Source organism: Caretta caretta, chromosome 9 (assembly GCF_965140235.1).
Source record: "Caretta caretta isolate rCarCar2 chromosome 9, rCarCar1.hap1, whole genome shotgun sequence".
NCBI lineage: Eukaryota > Metazoa > Chordata > Testudines > Cheloniidae > Caretta > Caretta caretta.
In genome coordinates, this window is record NC_134214.1 from 48798997 (window position 1) to 48821695 (window position 22699).

The window sequence follows — 22699 nt, forward strand, 5'->3', positions numbered from 1 at the left end:
GGGGCCTTGGTGAAGGAGCAGGACAGCGGCCTGGCCTTGGGAAGGGGTAGGGCATGGGTCTTTGGGTGCGCGATTAGACAGTTGGCAACCCTAGACACAGCTGAAAGAGAGAGGATTCACAGGCAGCCAGCGAGAATGACTAGGGACATAGAAAAACTGCCATCTGAAAAATGAAAAGATTAGAACCATTTCGTTTAGCAAGATGACGAATCTGAGGGACATGATAAAGTTAGATAAACAGTATGGAGAGGGCAGTTCAGGTGCTTCTAGTCCTCTTTTCTCACAGTAAACAAAAATGGAAGCTTTCAGTGAAATCAATAGCTAGAAAACTGAAATCTGATAAATGTAGTGCTTTTTTACATAACACACAACTAGCCTGTGGAGCTTATTGCCATTATATCTATGTATAATTAATTGAGGTCAAGAGCTTAACAGACTTTAGACATTTTGTTTGATAATAAGCACATCTGAAGTTACCATAGTAAGGATTCTTTTTAAAAGATGAAAAAATGTTGAAAGGCTATAAACTCTTGGGTTTCAGGGCATACATTAATCTGTAACTAACTGATGGGGATTAGCCCTTATTTCCCTTGCATATTTCTCTGACATCTCTCTAGTACTAGCCATAGGTTACTGTTACTGGATTAGATAGACCCTTGGTCTGAGCTGGTATGGGAATTCTTAAGTTACTTTGAAGGGAGTTTTGTTCCCTATATTAAATGAAGTTGTCTCTATGTGGTAAATTACATTTTTGAGACAATTAGATGGTCGTATGACTACCCATGGTGGTTCTTTTTCTGAAGAACAACTTGATCAAATACAAACATTTGCTAAGTTAAATTGCTATCATACTGTTACCTGAGAAAATTAGCAGGTTTGACTGCTGTTTTGCTTTTGATTCAATAGTTTTAATTTTGGCAAAGATGTTTAAAAGCTCAAGGCTATCTCTGTTCTGTATCAGTTTTGTATAATTAAGTATAATAAAATATATAAATTTTATTTGTTTTTTGGCATGGAAACAGAGAAACTTCTTGGAGTGTTTTAGTGAGTAGCGAGGACATAATAGCAGAGCTGGTCTTAGGAAAGAACCTTGGATCAAGTGATCACAGGTTGATTGAATTTAAATTAAATGGTAGGATAATTAAAACAAGGTCATCAACTATGGTTTTTAATTTCAAAAGGGCAGACTTTCAGAGATTAAGGGAATTAGTTAACGAAGTCCGCTGGACTGAAGAGCTCAAGGACTTGGAATTTCTTCAAATCAATTATACAAAAACTATCAGAAATTTTCATCCCAAGAAAGGGGGAAAAACTTGAAGGGAAAGGCTCCACGCCCAGCTGGATGAATAACCACCTCAAAAAGGTTATTAGAAGTAGGCAGAGAGCCAATAGGGAATGCACAGGGGGGTTGATTAGCAAACATCATGGAGGTTAGCAATTCTCACTTTATTCCTACATTTTCTAAAGTCAAGCTGCATTAGCTGTTGCCAAGGAAATTAAAATAAATAATATATTTTTTAGTTATATAAATAAACAGAATAAAGAAGGATGAGGTTGGGCTGCTATGTAGTGTGAATGGGAAGGGGATAAAACTAAAAACTAAAATGAATACTTTGCCTCCGTTTTCAATAATGATGATAATGTGGAATATGTATATGGATGCAATACGGCTGATGGAAATGAGCATCTAGAAATGAAAATGACCACATCTGAGGTGGAAGAAAAATTTAGAGCTTAATGCAATCAAATTGAGGTGGGGACTAAATAACTTCCATCTTAGAATACTGAAAGAACTGGCACATGAGATTGTTAGTCCAGTAGCAAGGATTTTTAATAAATGTATTATTTGGGGGTAGAACCATGTGACTGGAGAATAGCTAACATCATACCTCTATTTAAGAAAGAGAAGAAGAGTGATCTGGGCAATTGCAGACCTGTTAGTCTGACCTCAGTAGTATGCAAGGTTTTAGAGCAAATTGTGAAGGAAGGAATAAATAACATCATAGAGGTAAATGGTAAAAGGGATGTAATGCGACATGGTTTCACCAAAGGTCAATCATGCTAGACTAACCTGAGTTCCTTCTTTGAGAAACTGACTGATTTTTTTTTTTTTTTTAGATAAAGGAAGTGCAGTAAATGTAATATACCTGGACTTCAGTAAAGCATTTGACATGGTACCCCAGGGGAAATTATTAGTTAAATTAGGGAAGATGGGGATCAGTAAAAGCATTGTAAGATGGAGAAGGAATTGGCTAAAAAGGAAAAGACAATGGGTTATGCTGAGAGGTGAACTATTGGGCTGGAGGGGAGTTATTAGTGGAGTTCCTCAAGGATTGGTCTTGAGACCAATCTTATTCAATATTTTTATTAAAGACCTTGGTTCAAAAAAGTATGAGTGTACTAATGAAATTGGGTTATGAAACAAAGTTGGGAGGCATCGTCAATGCAGAGGAGGATCAGAGTATTATACAGGAAGATCTGGATGACCTTGAAGACTGGAGTGATAGAAATGGGATGAAATTAAATAGTACAAAGAGCAGGGTCATGCACTTAGGGTCCAATAATAAGAATTTGTGCTACATCAGCTGGAAGTGACAGAGGATGAGCGAGACCTGGGTGTGAGAATCAATCATAGGGTAACTAGGAGCACCAATATGAGGCTGTAAAAAGGCAGATGTGCCTCTTAGGATGTATCAGATGAGGCATTTCCAGTAGAGAGAGAGAGACTTATTAATACCTTTGTACAAGACACTGATAAGACCTCATCTGGAATACAGTGTACCGTTCTGGTCACCCATATTCAAGAAAGTTTAATTTCAAATGGAACACTTGCAGAGAAGACTTACTAGGATGATCAGGGTAATGGAGAGTCTGTCTTATTAGAGGAGACTGGAAGATCTTGACTTGTATAGTGTAGTAATAAATACATTAGAGGGGTAAATACCAGGGAGGGTGAAAAGCTGTTTAAGCTAAAGGACAGTGTTGGCACAAGAACAAATGGATATAAACTGGCCAGAACAAATTCAGGCTGGAAATTAGAAGAAGGTTTCTAGCCCTCAGAGGGGTGAGGTTCTGGAACAGCCTCTTAATAGGAGTTGTGCAGACAAACAATTAGTTTTGAGAGAGATCTGGACAAAATTTTGAGTACAGTTGTATGACAGAGTTATGTGTGAGGTGGAGGTTAAGGCTCAACAGTTGTAGGGCTCATTTCTGGTTTATATCTTATGTTCCTAAAGTTCAAGCTTAAGGGTTTCAGCTGGCCACATGCAGAGGTCAGGAAGGGATCTTCTCCCCCCTCGCCCACTGTATTCTGGGAGATTTTTTTATCTCCTTTCTGTGAAGCATCAGGGATGACCATGATTGGAGATGGGACTCTGTATGGGGTGGGCTAGGGCTCTCAGGTGGTACCTAGCATTCTCTCTCTTGAGTGCTTGGCTTGACTGGTTCTTGCTCACGTGCCCAGGATTTAACTGATTGCCATATGTGGGGTTGGGAAGGAATTTTCCTCCAGGTCAGATTGGCAGTGACCTTGGGGGAGTTTCACCTTCCTCTGTAGCGTGTGAGCATGGGGCACTTGCCAGAATTATCTGGATATAATTAATGGACCACTTCACCTGGAATGGTCCCTTAGACTGTATCTAACTACTTATGCTAAATTATCAGTTTGATCTTGTATTTAGCTGTGACACCGAGTGCCATTCCCAGGCCTGAAGACAAGTACTTGTCTAGCTCAGCAACAATAAAATATTACCTCACCCACTTGGTGTCGCTAATATCCTGGGACTCACACAGCTAGAACACTGCAGATACCTCACTTAATTATTGCAGGGGCCTCAAGCACTAGTGCATCTCACTCCCTCGTGTTCTCTTCCTGTGGATCTTCTAGTTTGGTATTATTTCAGTTGTTGAGTTAGTGTGTGGGTCCTGGGTAGTGGTGGTGGCCTGTGACATACAAAAGGCCAGACTAAATGATCTAGTGGTCCCTTGTGGCCTTACATTCTGACTGTATGAACTGAAAATGCTGGTGTTGCTGTATGTGTAAGTGTACATTTGAGGTTTTACGCTGGATGTGGAGACATACGTATAATGGTTAATGATGAAGTTATCTAAGGTTTATGGCAATGAAGAGAAAAAGGGATACAAAAATACTTTTAAATGGTACTGTTTGGATTGTAAGTTCTTTGGGGCAGGAACTCTCTCTCATAGTATTGTACAGCACTTACCACAACACAGTCACAATCTGATTGAGGCCTCTCTGTGTGGTTGCAATGCAAAGAAATAATATGAAATGAATACCGATAGAATACATGTCACATTCTTAGTGTTAAAGTAGTAGAACCCTGTAACATGTTATATTATTATGGGAGAATATCCCATAATATTAAAAGCACCTAGGTCTCTCTAACTTTCAGTTAGAGTTAGGTGTTTTAAGGTGTTTTACATTTTTTTATCCATGACCTTGAAGTGAAGTGAGGGGGGAAACATCATGAACCAGACAAACAATAGTCCTCCTCAACGAGAAATACAGAAACAGGAATAATTTGGATGAAATACAAGATAATACAGCCAAACTATAGAGTGAGATCCTGATAGTACCCTGAATGCACTGTCAGAAGGCTAGAATTTATTAGAACAGTGTAAAAGCCCCATAAAATATGTTGTCCTCTCTGTTTTTGAACACTAGGGTGTTTAGACATAAATTCTTCTGTGAAGGGAGCCCGTTTTGTTCGATTCTGTGATGCTTTCAACATTCCTCTGATCACTTTTGTGGATGTTCCTGGATTTCTGCCAGGTAGGCCCTCCATATTTGTAACTCCCTATGATTGGGGTGGGAGGGCAGTTGAGCTAGAATATTTAATACCATTTCTCTTTGTTTCTTTATCGAAAGATTTTATTTGTTTCTTCTATTATCAGGCAGGGTGTGTTCATCCCCTGCAGGTGCCAGAGCAGTTGCAAAGCCATCATGCAGGGCTCAGCCAAAGACTGGCTGCTTCCTTGCAAGCACCCCATCGCAGCTAGAGCAGAAGTTATTTGCACTTCACTTGCTCTGCATTTCCTTGTTATTTTGAGATTCCAAGTACCTCAAAAAGGGCTCAGCTGTAGTGTTCCTACTCTGCCTTGTGTTAAGGTCGTGCAGAGTTGCGCTGCTGCCTTGGGAGGTGTGAGAGGGATTGTTCCTGCAAAGGTGCAGTTGAGAGCAAACCCACTGCATCACCTATTAGTTATCTTGACTGGTGATGTGGGAAGAAAGGGCCAGTGCCCCTAGGAGGGAAACCTATGGGGTGTGAATTCCCGGTTGACCGCCTGTGTCAGAACAGCTGCAGTATGTGCTTCCAGCAGTTCTAACTCCTCAGATAAAAGAGAGACTTTCAAGCTCTTTCCCCTTTGGGGAGGGGGACCTTCCCCTACTACATACTGTTACCCTGGGGTATGCCAGGCTCTCTGGGCTTCAAGCGGTGCGTCTCTTGCTGGGAAGCCATCCTGGTCAATGATGGACATTCTTGTTGTATCTGCTGCTTGGGAGAGTCTCATATCCCACAAAAGCACTCCATCTGCACTGCTTTTAAGGACAGGGCAAGAAAAAACCAGGAGCTAAAACAGACTCTTAATGATGGAGTGTTCCCTCCAACCAGCCTCAGATCCAGGCCAGGAGACCACCTCCTCCCCCACCCACCGACATCAGTGCTGAGCAAAAACAGTGCCCTGTAAACTTTGGTACTTTTACCTTAGTCTACCTGAGGTAAATCCACAGAGAATACCCACAGAAAACTGAGTCATTCCCACAGACAGATGCCACCTCAAAAAGGCCTTGGTCCCCACAGAACAAGACCCCTGTGGAGACCTCACATTCTACCCTGGGTACAGCTGAGGCTCCAGACACTCTTAGTAATGATTCTTTACCCAGGGCTCCGGGCTCAGCAGAGAAAAAGGGCAGCAAGCATAACTCAGTAATGAAACCTTCAGTGCTACACAAGCAGGACACTGCATCATCGAAATATTCCACCCCTCAGAGGACAGTACCGACAAATTTTTCATTACTGTGTACGTCCAAGTTGGCCTCAGTACCAGGAAGGTGTCATGCCTCTCATACGGTCTCAGTGGCCCCCAAGGCATCCTCATCGATACTGTCTACTTTGACCAGAGTGGACTTGCAGGGGCAGCATATACCCTCAGACCAACAACAGAATGGAGCCCTGCTCTTCAAACCCACTCAGTACTGCAGGAATTCAGATTCTCAAGGGATCTATTTCTTTTGGAGGCGTCTGAGTCTCCCTTGTTAGTTGGTAGTAAGAAGTTATCGGTACCGAGACAAGCATGGTCATGAAGTGGGACCTGTCCATTGTCCCAGGGCTGCTTGCCATGTGGCTCCAGCATCCTCTTCTGCCCTTACGTCAGGGCCTCAGCCTGCAGGCCCTAGCAGCCAGCCAGGAGCTCTCTCTAGCTCCCCCACTCGCTGCTTGCAGCATTGTTCTGTCCCAGGTGCTGGCGCTCCTTCCTCCTGCTAGGAGCCTGGTCTTCTCCCCTGGAGCTTCATTCAGCTACTGAACTCTGCTCTGCACTGCAGCCCTTCTTATATGAGCCTGCCTGGCCATGACTGGCTACTCCTCTCAGCCCCTTTCTAATGGGTTGCCTCTGGCACAGCCTTCCTAGGGCTGCTTTCAACCCCTTTTCTCCCACTGAGGGGTAGCTGTTCACAGGGTCCTCTGATGATTCGTTGCATACCTTTAAGGATTCCAGAGTCACTCTGAGATCTCTTGGGACTTACACACCTATAAACAAATGAAGGTTTAGTAGATTCCATATGGCTCAAAGATCCTGCCCCGCTTCATTCTCCGGCTCCCAGAGACTGTTTAAACCACCCAGGAAAAAGTCGAAATTCCAGGGGAAGAGACCACCTGCTCCCACTACTGAACCATCATCCTCATCCAAGCATCAGTTTCAATGGGCTAGTTGAGGGCCCAGAACTGTCCCACTAAACTGAGCTGTATATACACTATTTTTCCCACCTTCCACCCTTCAGAAACTATCTCTCCTGCTGTCTTCTCACATGGGAGAGAATCACACTGGACAAATGGGTGCTGGAGATTATAAGATCTGGGTACGCTATCCATTTTACCTTCCTCCAGTATACCCACCTCCCATCCTGTTTCTCTTCAGGGACCCCTCTCACGAGCACCTGTTAAAGCAAGAAGTCAACTCACTTCTGTGAATGGGAGCTGTGGAACTATTTCCTATTAAGCACAGAGGGAAAAGATTTTATTCCAACTAATTTCTGGTCCCAAAAAAGAATGCAGGGTGGAGACTGATTTTAGATCTAAGCTTCCTAAACAACTTTGCCAAGTCTCAGAAGTTCAGGATGGTGTCTCTTGCAGCTATATTTCCATCATTAGAACCAGGGGATTGATTCCTCAACCTTCAGGGGAGCCCAGGACCTCAGAGTGATGGAGGAAAACTCTTTGCCTGCCTGCTAATTTCACTTCTAAGAAAGGACATGTCAGCAAATCCTCCCCTTATGACTGCTTTATGTTGGGAGAAGTGTAGTTAGGATTTTTATCTATCATTCCTTTTCACAGTAACTCAGGAGAGCTGCTGTGTCTCCCTGAAGTTTTTTTACCCAAATTAATTGCAGTATGCCCATGGGAGCCCAGTATTTGTTTTCCAGTATGGCCTGAGATTGTATTTGCTATTTGTGTTTGTAATTATTCTCTTGTGTAGGATTCACAGCTCTTGCGAGTTCTACGAGGGAGTGTCTTTTCCTGCTGCTGACCCTGAATGATGGCTTTGAACTGTCCTTGAGTCTGAAGTGGAAAAACACACCCTTCTCCATGTCAGAGTACTACGTTTCCAGAAAAGTGAAATGAACGGATAAGGAGGAATTTTTCTCTGATAAATAGGTTGGGGTCTTGTACTATTCTCAGCTGAACCAAAATTTGCCACCAAATGGGAACCTATTAACAATATTTTTATGGTATCGTGATGCCATATAGTTGCTGTTCACCTGTGGTATATGTTCACTGGAGTTCTCCATATGAGTTTTCTTTACCCTATTGTCCAGATGGAGATGTGGAGAACACTATTGTACAGTAAACACTACTGGTGGTGTGTGGCTTTGATCAGTGATAGCTGACCTGCTGGCAGCATCTGGAGACAGCTGTCCAGGTGAAGTGATGTGTTTTGGGTAACTTTCCTGAAAAGGTTTTTTGGTTCTCATAATTTTTAGGCACAGCTCAGGAGTATGGAGGAATCATACGTCATGGTGCAAAACTACTGTTTGCCTTTGCAGAAGCAACTGTCCCAAAAATTACTATCATCACCAGAAAGGTAAGGTGGCATTATTTCTTGGTGTTCTCGAAGACCTCCTGTTCTGCTAGAAGTAATGTTATTCAGAGGCAACTTCCTTCTGGAGTCCTGTTGTCTCTTGCTTCCTCTCTCATAAGGCTTCTTTCTTTCAACTTTCAAGCAGCTTATGTGTCTACTCACCTGTCAGAATGTTGCTACAACTCCTCCATGCCCTTTGCCACTAAGCTCCTTCAATATTCTGTCTGCTCTCACCTTCATTTCCTCGCTTGGCTCTCTTGTAGACAAGTGTCTGATCCCTCCATGTCACTGAACTTCTGTCAGTGAGAGCACAAATGACCTAACTCTGGCCAGATCCAGACATAGTCTCTGAACTTTTTGTCACTTTAGACAATTGAGTCCTATTGCCTCACCTCCTGGAGCTGCGGTGAGTCTGTATTCTCCTTCCTTCCTTCTCTGCTCCTCTGTTAACCTCTCCTTACATGGCTGCTCCTCTATCTTATGCTTTTTCATTGTCCCTCAAAGCTCTGTGCTCAGTGCCCTTCTGTTCCTAGCTATCTGTTCTTTGTTAGACTCCGTACTGATCAGTGCCTTGTAAATGCAAACTCTACATACCTTAGCTGCTCTCAAAGGTTCAGCTACCATCATCTCGCTCTTCCTTCTCTGTTCAGCCTCACCTTTTGAACTGTTTATAAGACACTCTTCCAACTCAACATGCCAAAACTGAACTTCTTATCTTTCTACCCTTCTCCCTGCTTTCTCTATTGTTGTCAAAAACTCCAGAATCCTCACTTTCTCCTAACCTTGCCACCCTGGTGTCATTTTGACTCCTCCTTGTAGCATAATACATTCACCAAACCTTGCTACTGTTTCTTCCTGTCTAATCTCTCCCTTTTTCTTCTCTGTCCATATCACTAAGAACCTGCTCCTTGAGCCCCTTCAAGTCCTCGTTTTGGGGGATGCATGCCTGACTCAAGGGTCCCAGAATGTTCAGAGCTGTGTAACCATGAGAGGGTGTGCATATAGGGCCCAGTGTTATAAATCATGACTGTTCCCTCTGTGTGTGCCATCACGAGTGGTCTTGGGACCCTAACCATTCCTCTTTCCCTTTCTCTTGTGCACGTCTACTTGAACTGAAACTTAGTGTGTGTTTATTGTAATTCAACATTAGTAGTAGGAATGAATGAATGAAGTTTGGTTGGCTGGTTCCTGATTGTAACGGCTGACAAAGTGAAATGCCCAGTCTTCAGGTTGTGGGCCTTGTGGAGTAAAAACGCCTTCCTTCTCACATGCCAGCACTGTTTGTGTCAGGGGTATCCCTGTAAGCCTCTTTTGCCTGTGCAACATTTGCTTTTAGAATAAGGACTAGCAGAGATGGCTTTAGCTGCTCACCTTGTGGAAACTGCATTGCAACACTGAGGCATCTTTGGGTCCAGCACCCAATAAAAAATCTGAATAATTGGATCGGGGAATATCAAGAGTCCGTGGAAGTATTGTTCTGCTGTCATGTGAAGGTAGGTTCTTCCAAGAGGACAGATGAAGAAAAACTTAAGACGATGATTGAGTTCTCAGATCATGTCTTTGCAACACTGTGCAGATTCTGCATCCAACTGGCTTCTCTTTGTTCCTGTCACAATTCTGAATCATAAGAGTAGAGCTGAGTGATTTAGATCTCAAGAGGCCTGTGAGAGTGAGTCTGCAGGAGGAAAAAAAGCAACTTTGAAAACATGGGGAGAAAAAGTGTATTCCATGAGGACAGCTACTGACTAAGCCAGAAGGATAGCCAAAAAGGATTGCAAAGAAGGATTGCAAAAAAAAATTTTAAGTATCTCAGAACCAGTAAGCCTGCCAAATAAGCACTGGGGCCACTGGACAATCGAGGTGCTAAAGGAGCACTCAAGGAAGATAAGGCCATTGTGGAGAAGCTAAATAAATTCTTTACATCAGTCTTCACTGCATAGGCTCTGAGGGAGATTCCCGCATTTGAGCCATTCTTTTTAGATGACGAATCTCAGGAGCTTTCCCAGATTGAGGTGTCAATAGAAGAGGTTTTGGAACAAATTGATAAATTAAGCAGCAATAAGTCACCAGGACCACATAGTATTCCTTCAAGAGTTCTGAAGGAACTCAAATGTGAAATTGCAGAATTACTAAGTGTAGTTCATAACCTATCATTTAAATCAGCTTCTGTACGAGATGACAGTAGGGATAGCTAACGTGACACCGATTTTTTTAAAAGGCTCCAGAGGTGATCTTGGCAATTGCAGGACAGTAAGCCTAACTTCAGTACGATGCAAATTGGTCAAAACTATAGTAAAGAACAGAATTATCAGACACATAGATGAACATCATGTGTTGGAGAAGGGTCACCACGGCTTTGTAAAGGGAAATCATGCTTCATCACTCTATTAGAATTCTTTGAGGGGGTCAACAAACATGTGGAGCAGGGTGATCCAGTGGATATAGTGTTCTTGGATTTTCAGAAGGCCTTTGACAACGTCCCTCATCAGAGTTCTTAAGCAAAGTAAGTAGTCATAGGATAAGAGGGAAGGTCCTCTCCTGGATCAGTAACTGGATTAAAAAACATGAAGCAAAAGACAAAAATAAATGCTCAGTTTTCAGAGTGGAGAAGTGAATTGTGGTATCCCCCAAGGATCTGTACTGGGACCAGTGCTGTTCAACATATTAATAAATTATCTGAAAAAAGGGGTAAACAGTGAGGAGGCAAAATTTGCAGATGCAAAATTACTCAAGACAGCTAAGTCCAAAGCAGAGTGCGAAGAGTTACAAAGGATCTCATAAGACTTGGTGACTGGACAACAAAATGGCAGATGAAATTCAATGTTGATAAATGCAAAGTAATGCACATTGGAAAACATAATCCCAACTATACATATAAAATGATGGGGTCTAAATTAGCTGTTACCATTCAAGAAAGAAATTTTACAGTCATTGTGGACAGTACTCTGGAAACATCCTCTCAATGTGCAGCACCAGTCAAAAAAGCTAACAGAATGTTAGGAACCACTAGGAAAGGGATAGATAATGAGACAGAAAAGATCATAATGCCACTATATAAATCCATGGCACACCCACACCTTGAATACTGCATGCAGTTCTGGTTGCCCATCTTATCAAAGATATATTAGAAATGGAAAAGGCACCCAGGGCAACAAAAATGATTAAGGGTATGGAACAGCTTCCATATGAGGGGAGATTAAAAAGACTGGGACTTCTCCTTTTCCAAGCTGAAATGACTAAGGGGTGATATGATAAATGTCTATAGAATCATGAATGGTGTGGAGAAAGTGAATACAGAAGTGTTGTTTACCTCTTCACATAACACAAGAAGCAGGGGTCACCCTATGAAATTAATAGGCAGCAGGTTTAAAACAAACAAAAGGAAGTACTTCTTCACATAGTGCACAATCAACCTATGAAACATTGCTAGGGGATGTTGTGAAGGCCAGAAGTATAACTGGGTTCAAAAAAGACTGAGATAAGTTCATGGAGGATAGGTCCATCAAAGGCTATTAGCCAAGATGATCAAGGATGCATCCTCATGCTCTGCGTGTCCCTAGTTTCTGTTTGCCGGAAGCTGGGAGTGGATGGATCCACTCGATGATTGCCTGTTCTGTTCATTCTCTCTGAAGCACCTGGCATTGGCCACTGTCGGAAGACAGGATACTAGGCAATATGGACCATTGCTCTGATCCACTGAGGCCATTCTTATGTTCTCATTAGTTGCTGCAAATTCACTGTTTCGTGGCTTGGCAACATATTATTTTCATGTAAATTTCTGAACTCTTAAGATAGCTTTTGATTTATCTTTTTTATATTCAGCATTGATTACACTGCTGACACCAGCAATATAATAATAAAGATGCTAAAATTGGAGGTCTTGATTCTGCACTAATTGGCTATTTGGTAGAACCATAAAGTTGAGGTTAGTATCAACTGAATTTCTAAACAGGTTCAGTTTTCCTTTTTCAATCTGGTACAGTTTTGCTCATAAGTACCGTTCCCAACCTGCAACGGCAACTTGTTTGTCATTTTCAAAAGGTCTTTCTGAGTCGAGACCAGCAGGCGTGTATTATGGCACTACTGTACTTTCAATACATTAACCCTTTCATGATAAGGAAGGAGGAGGCCCTTGTGATGGACACGTTTTATAAAAGCAGATATGAAAAGCACTACTTTCATGTCATTAGGTTTAGACACCTCTGTTGTCTCACTTTAGTGCTTTTGTTAAATAAAGGTCAACCTTGACACAGACTTTCTGTGAATTTTGGAGCAAAGTTATGCCAATGCTGAGCAGTTGCTCTCGAAATGGACCAACTTGGGCTCTCTTCAGTGCGTCCTTGTCTCTGGAATGGGCAATAATTGCAGAAGGGATTTCGTTTGTTGCTGTTGTGCACTTGTCTGATATCAATGACTTCCTGTCTCTTCCAGGCTTATGGGGGTGCATATGATGTGATGAGTTCGAAGCATTTACGAGGAGATGTTAATTACGCATGGCCTACAGCAGAGGTTGCAGTAATGGGTGCAAAGGTAAATGCAGGCTGTGTTTCACTTCTGACTTCCAGCAGCCATAGCCATCTCTGAAAATCATTGAGGAGGCTTGCTGAGATTAATACAACTGATTTTCTCTGAAGTATTTTACAAGTTTATAGCACAGCTTTTACTGTCGTGCTTTAAATTCTGTGCCTTAAATAAAAGAGCTTTTTTTCACAATGGATTAATTATTTCAGTCCAGTTTCAGGGCATGTTTGTATGTCTTTCTAGGGTGCGGTCCGGATCATTTTCAGAGGAAAAGAGACAGATGCAGAAGCAGAATATGTGAATAAGTTTGCAAATCCCTTCCCTGCGGCTGTCAGAGGTACCTGGGACTTTGATCTTCGAGTTCCTTTCTTAAATTCCTTGCTTAAAGTCCTTTGAAAGTCAAATTTCACTTGTGTGGTCTGTGGTCACTGGCTAATACTTTGATCAAATATTAGGTTAATCACGCAGGGCATTTTAAAGACAAGGGATTTAGGAATGAAAGTGGTACTAATCATAATTTGGAAATTATTCAAACACTCTTATTTTTTTATTATTATTATTTTATTTTCCAAATTCCAGCTACAAAACAACACATCTGAAGGGCTTCTAATACAATTTCTTTGAGGCACTGGTGAGATGTAGGGCACAGGGCCATGTCTAAGGTGCTGATAAGCATATTAAAAATGTTCTAAATTGAGAGGCATTTCAAAACTTGGACAACTTCCATAGTACTTCAGAGCACTCTGACAGTTTGGGTGGAGTTTAATGAGGTGTGCTGGTCAACTTTAGAAGGGACCAGACTTCTGGCTCAGCTTCAGTTCCCCAACATACACTACTGCCCCCAGGTGGTAGGCACTTGGTTTTTGTTGTTAGTGGATTTAATTCTGTATTTCCATATATTTAAAAGTTTATTTCTTATAAGTTGAACCTTAAAGTGCATTTTTACTCTGAAAAATGTGTGTGTAGAAATGTGTCTTTCTCAATCGGATGATCAGTTCCCCGTATGTTTTAGTTACATCTGTTTACTCTACTGATCAGTATATTCATTTGTACCACTTTTTAGTCCCGTCAGTAGCACAGTGTGGTAGCATGCACAACAAGATGGATTGTTTTCTGGCTAGTGGATTATCAACAGAAGTGTTAAATGTTTTCACTGCAGTGTTTATTGTTGGGGCTTGAGCCAGAAAAAAAAACAGAATTTCACTATCAGATGCCAGGTTGAATTCGCAGAATTGACAGAGAATACATCTTGTCATTTGTAAACTGAACTGACTTGATTTGAACTGCAAGAGACTATACATATAGAACTTCCCAATGAAATTTACAGTTATTCTTGAATTGAGCCCCACTGTAAGTCTAAATTTCTTGGCTTTCTGTTGTTTACTTATTTGATGATAAAGTTTATGCAAGGCTTTTTAAGTTATTGAAACACATTGTCAACTTTAACTTCAGTTTAATTCAAATGCTTCTCTTGTGAGTTAAGTTACAAATTAGCAGTTGCATGCAGTTCTCTAATACATGAATTGTTTAGTTACTGCATAGTTTTGATGTTGCAAAGTAATTACAACGAGATATATTGTGGTTGGGAGGCAAAAGTGTTTGTGTGTAATTTGTTTTTGGTAAATTAAACAGGGTTTGTTGATGATATCATTGAACCTTCTACCACTCGAATCCGCATTTGCCGTGATCTGGAAGTGCTGGCTAGCAAAACGCAATCCAATCCCTGGAAGAAGCATGCGAACATTCCACTGTGAATATGATGAAGAATTGGTTACAAAATGAAGCCACTTTTAAGACATGCAGAAGTGTTCTGAATACATATATTCTTTAGTTAAAGTGGAGAACTTGAACTTAGCACTATGAACATTTCTTTTAATTTTAATTTGCTTAAGTATTATATAGCAATAAATTTTGAGAGAGTGATTTTATCTGGTATAACATGATTACTTTTAATTAACAGATTCTTTATTCAGCCAACAGTCCTGAAATTGCTTCCTCCTTAGAAATCATGAGTCCAAACAGATTCCAAGACCTCAGGGTCTGATCTTCTGGGATGGAGACAGGGAAGGAATGTCCCTTGAGTTCATTGGCTTTCCATCGTTGTTTGGCACAGACAGAAAGGGCTCCAATAGAGAATCATGCCTTTGGATCCAGTCAGACCTTGATATAGTTGGGATTTGGGCAGGACAACGGTCTGGGAAGGATGCATCATCTCTGGATCCTGGCTTGTTGGTTCCATCCCTGTATTACAGCACCCATCAAATTTGTTAGCCAAAACTCCCAGTATGCTCCCTCTAATGGTGCTGATGGTAGGGTTCTTGTTGCATTTGGAACCATCCTGAATGCAGAGTCTTGAGGAATTTGCTCGTGGGCTCCATGGTTTCACTTCCTCTAATGTTCTCTCCAGAACAGCTAGTTTTACGCACCCATTGAAGCAACACTCTTTGGGTGAGATTGCATTCTCATATGTGGGTGTAATAACACTTGGTGGGTAGAAACTTAATTGTTTGTCTAATTAAAGTTGGATTAAATGAAAGGGGTAAAATGTGCAAAAGTATCCTGACATTGCTCAATTCATTGTTACTTTTATCACAACTTTCTGTTGCTCTTTATGACAAGAGCTTGACTGAAAGTAAATTAATATATAACAGTGGAAATTGGTAATGGATAATGGAAAATAAACACGGTGTGCAAATTACTGCACTCCAACATGCAGATTTGTCCATTTGGGAAATTTAAATAGCACACTGAGTGGTGTGTTAAGTGCTTTGTGTGTAAGGGACTGGTGCCTTGTTCCTGTGGGGTGTGATGTTGCGGATTGTCAGAAATCAGGACCTACAGCAGAGCCAGTCTCTGGGCAACCTAACAAGCGCAGCCAGCATGTAGTAGGCTGTCTGATTGGCTTCACTGCCTGAGCAGTGGAAAGAGCCAGCAGACAGGCTCTTAAGTTCAGCAGCTGCTCAAAGCATTCACCCACAGCTGTGGTAGCTCCTACACCTACTTGTTCCCAGTCTTGCTCCCACCTTCTTCCAGCCCTGCTCCGGTCTTTCCCCAGTCTTGCCTTGCTTCAGGTAACAGGCTTTTGACGCTCGGCTCCAATTCCTGTCTTTTTCTTTAACTCTGGCATTTGACTTTTGACTCTGGTTCTGACCCTGAGCTCCAATTCCTGACTATCTACTCCTGCTCCAACCACTAGATGCAACCACAGTGTGCTGGTCTGTAACGCAGATGTAGGTGTCATGTGTGAGGATGTTGGCATTGCTTCAATTATGTGATTTTTCGCTTTTTAATTTTCATGTATAAGGTTTATTTGTTGTATGTATGACACTGAGAAAATGAAATTAAAATCCACAAAGAAAGAGAACAATTGGTAATGTTTTCCACTACCAACACCGTGACATCAGACTACATGCATGTCTGCTATAAAACAGTACAGGGACGCACGCGTGCACACACACACAGAAAGGTTGGGGGGCAGAGAGATGATTAGAGGAAAGAAGTAAGCAGGCCAAGGCGGGTTACACAGCCTCTGCTGTCAGCAAAGTGTACATCTGTGACTGCAGCGAGCATAATCCAGCTGATTTAAATACCTAACTGTAGTACTGTGTGGTGGAAATGGGTATCTGAGTGCAAAGTAATTTTATCTAAAAATTACTAAAAGAACACGACCAGATTATTAAAATTGATAACTGGGGAATTATTAACTGATTGTCAGGTGACTAGTTCAGGGAAACTAAAATCAAAATATCTATTTGTGTTTTTAGATAAGGGAAGTGCAATAAATTTTATATACTTGAACTTCAGTAAAATATTTGATAAGGTGCACATGGGAAATTATTAATTAAATTAGGGAAGATGGGGATCAGTACAAGAATTGTAAGATAGGAACTGGCTAAAGGTGAGATCAGTATTATTTGATATTTTTGTCAATGACATTGGCACAAAAAGCAGGAGCATGCTGATGAAACAAAGTTGGCAGCATCAATACAGAAGGAAATCACAATATTATACAGGCAGATCTGGACGACCTTGAAGACTGTAGTGAAAGAAATGGGATGAAATTCAGTAGTACAAAGTGCAAGGTCACTTAGGGTCTAATAATAAGAATTTCTGCTACAAGCAGGAGGCTCATCAGTTGAAAGCAACAGAAGAGGAAAGACACCTGGTTGTGTGCGTTGATCGCAGGATGACTATGAGCCATCAGTGTGACGCAACTGAAAAAGGCAAATGCTATCCTAAAATGTGTCAGACAAGGTATTTCCAGTAGCGATAGGGAAGTATTAACGCTATTATACAAGGCACTGGTAAGACCTCTTTGGAATACTGTGTACATTTCTGGTCACTAATGTTAAAGAAAGAGTAACTGGAAAGAGCTTGGCTTTTTTAATCTACCAAAAAGAAGTCTGAAAGGGTATATGATGGCTCTCTATAAATACATTCAGGGTAATACCAGGGAGGATGAAGAGGTATTTAAGCTAAAGGACAGTGTTGGTACAAAACCAAATGGATATAAGTTGGCCATGAAGAAATTCAGGCTGGTAATTAGAAGTTTCTAACCTCCTTCTCCAATTTCCTGCACATGGATTCCACTTACAGTGTCCATGTGCCCCAGCACAGGAGTTCGAAGCATTTTCACTAGTAGTGTCCTGTAGCAGTCGTGCATGGATCCTGCATGCGCTTGTGTCCTCATAAAGGTCATTCTTATAACTGTTTCCCATGACAGCTGTCTGTACTGTCTGGGTGAGGAACATATCATTAAGCCCTGTTCTACACTAGGACTTTAGGTCGAATTTAGCAGCGTTAAATCGATGTAAACCTGCACCCGTCCACACGATGAAGCCCTTTATTTCGACTTAAAGGGCTCTTTAAATCGATTTTGTTACTCCACCTCTGACAAGTGGACAAGTGCTTAAATTGGCCTTGTCGGATCGAATTTGGGGTACTGTGGACACAATTTGGCGGTATTGGCCTCCGGGAGCTATCCCAGAGTGCTCCATTGTGACGGCTCTGGACAGCACTCTCAACTCAGATGCACTGGCCAGGTAGACAGGAAAAGAACCACAAACATTTGAATCTCATTTCCTGTTTGGCCAGCATGGCAAGTTGCAGGTGACCATGCAGAGTTCATCAGCAGAGGTGACCATGATGGAGTCCCAGAATCGCAAAAGAGCTCCAGCATGGACTGAACAGGAGGTACGGGATCTGATGGCTGTATGGGGAGAGGAATCCGTGCTATCAGAACTCCGTTCCAGTTTTCGAAATGCCAAAACCTTTGTCAAAATCTCCCAGGGCATGAAGGACAGAGGCCATAACAGGGACCCGAACCAGTGCTGCATGAAACTTAAGGAGCTGAGGCAAGCCTACCAGAAAATCAGAGAGGCGAACGGCCACTCCAGGGCAGAGCCCCAAACGTGCCGCTTCTGTGATGAGCTGCATGCCATTTTAGGGGGTTCAGCCACCACTACCCCAGCCGTGTTGTTTGACTCCTTCAATGGAGATGGAGGCAACACAGAAGCAGGTTTTGGGGATGATGATGATGATGAGGTTGTAGATAGCTCACAGCAAGCAAGTGGAGAAACCGGTTTTCCCGACAGCCAGGAACTGTTTCTCACCCTGGACCTGGAGCCAGTACCCCCCGAACCCACCCAAGGCTGCCTCCTGGACCCGGCAGGCAGAGAAGGGACCTCCGGTGAGTGTACCTTTTAAAATACTATTCATGGTTTAAAAGCAAGCATGTGAAAGGATTACTTTGCCCTGGCATTCGCGGCTCTCCTGGATGTACTCCCAAAGCCTTTGCAAAAGGTTTCTGGGGAGGGCAGCCTTATTGCGTCCTCCATGGTAGGACACTTTACCACTCCAGGCCAGTAGCACGTACTCGGGAATCATTGTACAACAAAGCATTGCAGTGTATGTTTGCCGGCGTTCAAACAACATCCGTTCTTTATCTCTCTGTGTTATCCTCAGAAGAGTGAGATATCATTCATGGTCACCTGGTTGAAATAGGGTGCTTTTCTTCAGGGGACACTCAGAGGTGCCCGTTCCTGCTGGGCTATTTGCCTATGGCTGAACAGAAATGTTCCCCGCTGTTAGCCACGGGGAGGGGGGAGGGTTGAGGGGGTAGCCATGCGGTGGGGGGAGGCAAAATGTGACCTTGTAACGAAAGCACATGTGCTATGTATGTAATGTTAACAGCAAGGTTTACCCTGAAAGAGCGTAGCCATTGTTTTATAAAATGTCTTTTTAAATACCGCTGTCCCTTTTTTTTTCTCCACCAGCTGCATATGTTTCAATGATCACAGGATCTTCTCCTTCCCAGAGGCTAGTGAAGATTAGAAAGAAAAAAAAACGCACTCGTGATGAAATGTTCTCTGAGCTCATGCTGTCCTCCCACACTGACAGAGCACAGACAAATGCATGGAGGCAAATAATGTCAGAGTGCAGGAAAGCACAAAATGACTGGGAGGAGAGGTGGTGGGCTGCAGAGAGTAAGTGGCGGGCTGAAGACAGGGCTGAAGCTCAAATGTGGCGGCAGCGTGATGAGAGGATTCAATGCTGAGGCTGCTGGAGGATCAAACCAATATGCTCCAGCATATGGTTGAGCTGCAGCCAAGGCAGCTGGAGGACAGACTGCCGCTACATCCCCTGTGTAACCAACCACCCTCCTCCCCAAGTTCCATAGCCTCCTCACCCAGACGCCCAAGAACGCGGTGGGGGGGCCTCCGGCCAACCAGCTACTCCACCACAGAGGATTGCCCAAAAAACAGAAGGCTGGCATTCAATAAATTTTAAAGTTGTAAACTTTTAAAGTGCTGTGTGGCATTTTCCTTCCCTCCTCCACCACCCCTCCTGGGCTACCTTGGTAGTCATCCCCCTATTTGTGTGATGAATGAATAAAGAATGCATGAATGTGAAGCAACAATGACTTTATTGCCTCTGCAAGGGGTGATCGAAGGGAGGAGAGGAGGGTGGTTAGCTTACAGGGAAGTAGAGTGAACCAAGGGGCGGGGGGTTTCATCAAGGAGAAACAAACAGAACTTTCACACCGTAGCCTGTCCAGTCATGAAACTGGTTTTCAAAGCTTCTCTGATGTGTACCGCGCCCTCCTGTGCTCTTCTAACCGCCCTGGTGTGTGGCTGTGCGTAACCAGAAGCCAGGTGATTTGTCTCAACCTCCCACCCCGCCATAAACGTCTCCCCCTTACTCTCACAGATATTGTGGATTGCACAGCAAGCAGTAATAACAGTGGGAATATTGGTTTCGCTGAGGTCTAAGCGAGTCAGTAAACTGCGCCAGCGCGCCTTTAAACGTCCAAATGCACATTCTACCACCATTCTGCACTTGCTCAGCCTGTAGTTGAACAGCTCCTGACTACTGTCCAGGCTGCCTGTGTACAGCTTCATGAGCCATGGCATTAAGGGGTAGGATAACTATAGGCATTTCAACAAGAATAACTATAGGCATTTCAACATCCCCAACAGTTATTTTCTGGTCTGGGAATAAAGTCCCTTCCTGCAGCTTTTGAAACAGACCAGAGTTCCTGAAGATGCGAGCGTCATGTACCTTTCCCGGCCATCCCACGTTGATGTTGGTGAAACGTCCCTTGTGATCCACCAGAGCTTGCAGCACTATTGAAAAGTACCCCTTGCGGTTTATGTACTTGCCAGCTTGGTGCTCTGGTGCCAAGATAGGGATATGGTTCCGTCTATGGCCCCACCACAGTTAGGAAATCCCATTGCAGCAAAGCCATCCACTATGACCTGCACATTTCCCAGGGTCACTACCCTAGATATCAGCAGATCTTTGATTGCGTGGGCTACTTGCATCACAGCAGCCCCCACAGTAGATTTGCCCACTCCAAATTGATTCCCAACTGACCGGTAGCTGTCTGGCGTTGCAAGCTTCCAGATGGCTATCGCCACTCGCTTCTCAACTGTGAGGGCTGCTCTCATCTTGGTATGCATGCGCTTCAGGGCAGGGGAAAACAAGTCACAAAGTTCCATGAAAGTGCCCTTACGCATGCGAAAGTTTCGCAGCCACTGGGAATCGTCCCAGACCCGCAACACTATGCGGTCCCACCAGTCTGTGCTTGTTTCCCGAGCCCAGAATCGGCGTTCCACAGCATGAACCTGCCCCATTAGCACCATGATGCATGCATTGGCAGGGCCCATGCTTTCAGAGAAATCTGTGTCCATGTCCCGATCACTCACATGACCGTGCTGACGTCGCCTCCTCACCCGGTATCGCTCTGCCAGGTCTGGTGCTGCATATACTGCTGGATAATGCGTGTGGTGTTTAATGTGCTCCTAATTGCCAAAGTGAGCTGAGCGGCCTCCATGCTTGCCTTGGTATGGCGTCCGCACAGAAAAAAGGCGCGGAACGATTGTCTGCCGTTGCTCTGACGGAGGGAGGGGCGACTGACGACATGGCTTACCGGATTGGCTTGCAGGGAATTAAAATCAACAAAGGGGGTGGCTTTACATCAAGGAGTATTTCAGGCAGGACTTCACGGGGGGTTCCAATAAGAAATGGTGCACCTAAGTAATTGTTCTTATTGGAACAAGCAGGTTGGTCTGGCCTCTGATTGATACATGGCTAGATTTACCTCGCTGCACCTTCTCTGTGAGTGACTGCAGTGTGACCTAGAGGAATGAGTCCCCTAGACAGGGGAGGGGGGGAAACAAATGAGTACAAAACAAATCTGGTCTATTTCTTGATTTGATCCACTCCATCTATCTTTTACATCTTTGGCTGGCAGCAGACGGTGCAGAAGGACTGTAAGCCATCCACATCTCTTGGCTGCTCAGCAGAAGATGGTACAATAGGCCTGCTAGCCATCCTCATCTCTTGCCTGCCTGACAGAAGATGGTACAATAGGACTGCTAGCAATCTGTATCGCCTGCCTTCTCACCATAAGATGGTTCAATAAGACTGACTGCAGGACTAAAGAGAATGACCTGGTCAAGTCACTTCTAATGTAGTCCCTGCACCCATGTCTGCCCAGGCGCTCCTGGCCGACGTGGCCAGGAGCACCTCGGACATGACGATGATGGCTACCAGTCCTATTGTACCGTCTGCTGCCACAAGGCAAGGAGCTGCTGCTGCTGTGTAGCAATGCAGTACCACGTCTGCCAGCACCCAGGAGACATACGGTGACGGTTACCTGAGCAGGCTCCATGCTTGCCGTGGTATGGCATCTGCACAGGTAACTCAAGAAAAAAGGCGCAAAACGATTGTCTGCTGCTGCTTTCATGGAGGGAGGGCGGGAATGGGGGCCTGGCGATATGTACCCAGAACCACCCACGACAATGTTTTAGCCCCATCAGGCATTGGGATCTCAACCCAGAATTCCAATGGGCAGCGGAGACTGCGGGAACCGTGGGATAGCTACCCACAGTACAACACACTGGAAGTCGACGCTTGCCTCAGTACTGTGGAAGCACTCCGCCGAGTTAATGCACTTAGAGCATTTTCTGTGGGGACACACACACTCGAATATATAAAAACGATTTCTAAAAAACCGACTTCTATAATTCAACCTAATTTCGTAGTGTAGACATACCCCAAGTGTGAGATTTGCAAGTCCTTCAAGAAGTGCACACAAAAGGAGAGAGAGTCCAGAATGAAGCTTTTTCTGATGGAAAGCTCCAAGAGAGCTACTTCAGACTCAGAGACTTCTGTTTTCACGTCGTCTCTCTCCAGTGCTCCTGTCACCAGAAATGTGACACCTAATTCTGGAGCAATTAAGTAGACAAAAGAGACTCAGAAAGGTTCTCCAGAGAGTCAGGGACCGCTGCTGTCCAAGGACTGAGTGTCTGACTCTCAATTTCACAGCACTGAGCTCTGTCTCTGCTTCCAAGAG

The 22699-nt window shown here is 43.5% G+C and overlaps 2 protein-coding genes across 2 annotated transcripts in view; both read left to right on the forward strand.

Moving 5' to 3' along the window:
• The window catches only part of PCCB (propionyl-CoA carboxylase subunit beta), a 53364-nt gene extending 37157 nt beyond the window's left edge, over window positions 1-16207 (forward strand). Inside the window, exons 11-15 of the mRNA XM_048863300.2 lie at window positions 4685-4792; window positions 8222-8322; window positions 12751-12849; window positions 13084-13177; window positions 14473-16207. Of these exons, the coding sequence (XP_048719257.1) occupies window positions 4685-4792; window positions 8222-8322; window positions 12751-12849; window positions 13084-13177; window positions 14473-14594 (524 nt within the window). The 3' untranslated portion in view covers window positions 14595-16207. The remainder of the gene's footprint in view (window positions 1-4684; window positions 4793-8221; window positions 8323-12750; window positions 12850-13083; window positions 13178-14472) is intronic.
• Window positions 16208-16325: 118 nt separating this feature from the next.
• Window positions 16326-20394, forward strand: LOC125642272 (uncharacterized). Its single transcript, XM_048863302.2, has 2 exons — window positions 16326-18529; window positions 19116-20394. The coding sequence occupies exons 1-2, from the start codon at window positions 17956-17958 to the stop codon at window positions 19394-19396; spliced, it is 855 nt and encodes a 284-aa protein (XP_048719259.1). The 5' UTR covers window positions 16326-17955; the 3' UTR covers window positions 19397-20394.
• The last annotated feature ends 2305 nt before the right edge of the window (window positions 20395-22699 follow it).

Excerpts from the sequence above, each read along its gene's own strand:
- LOC125642272 (XM_048863302.2), top strand. The coding sequence starts at position 17,956 with ATGCAGAGTTCATCAGCAGAGGTGACCATGATGGAGTCCCAGAATCGC. Across the intron at positions 18,530-19,115 it reads AGGCAGAGAAGGGACCTCCG|CTGCATATGTTTCAATGATC; the intron begins GTGAGTGTACCT and ends TTTCTCCACCAG.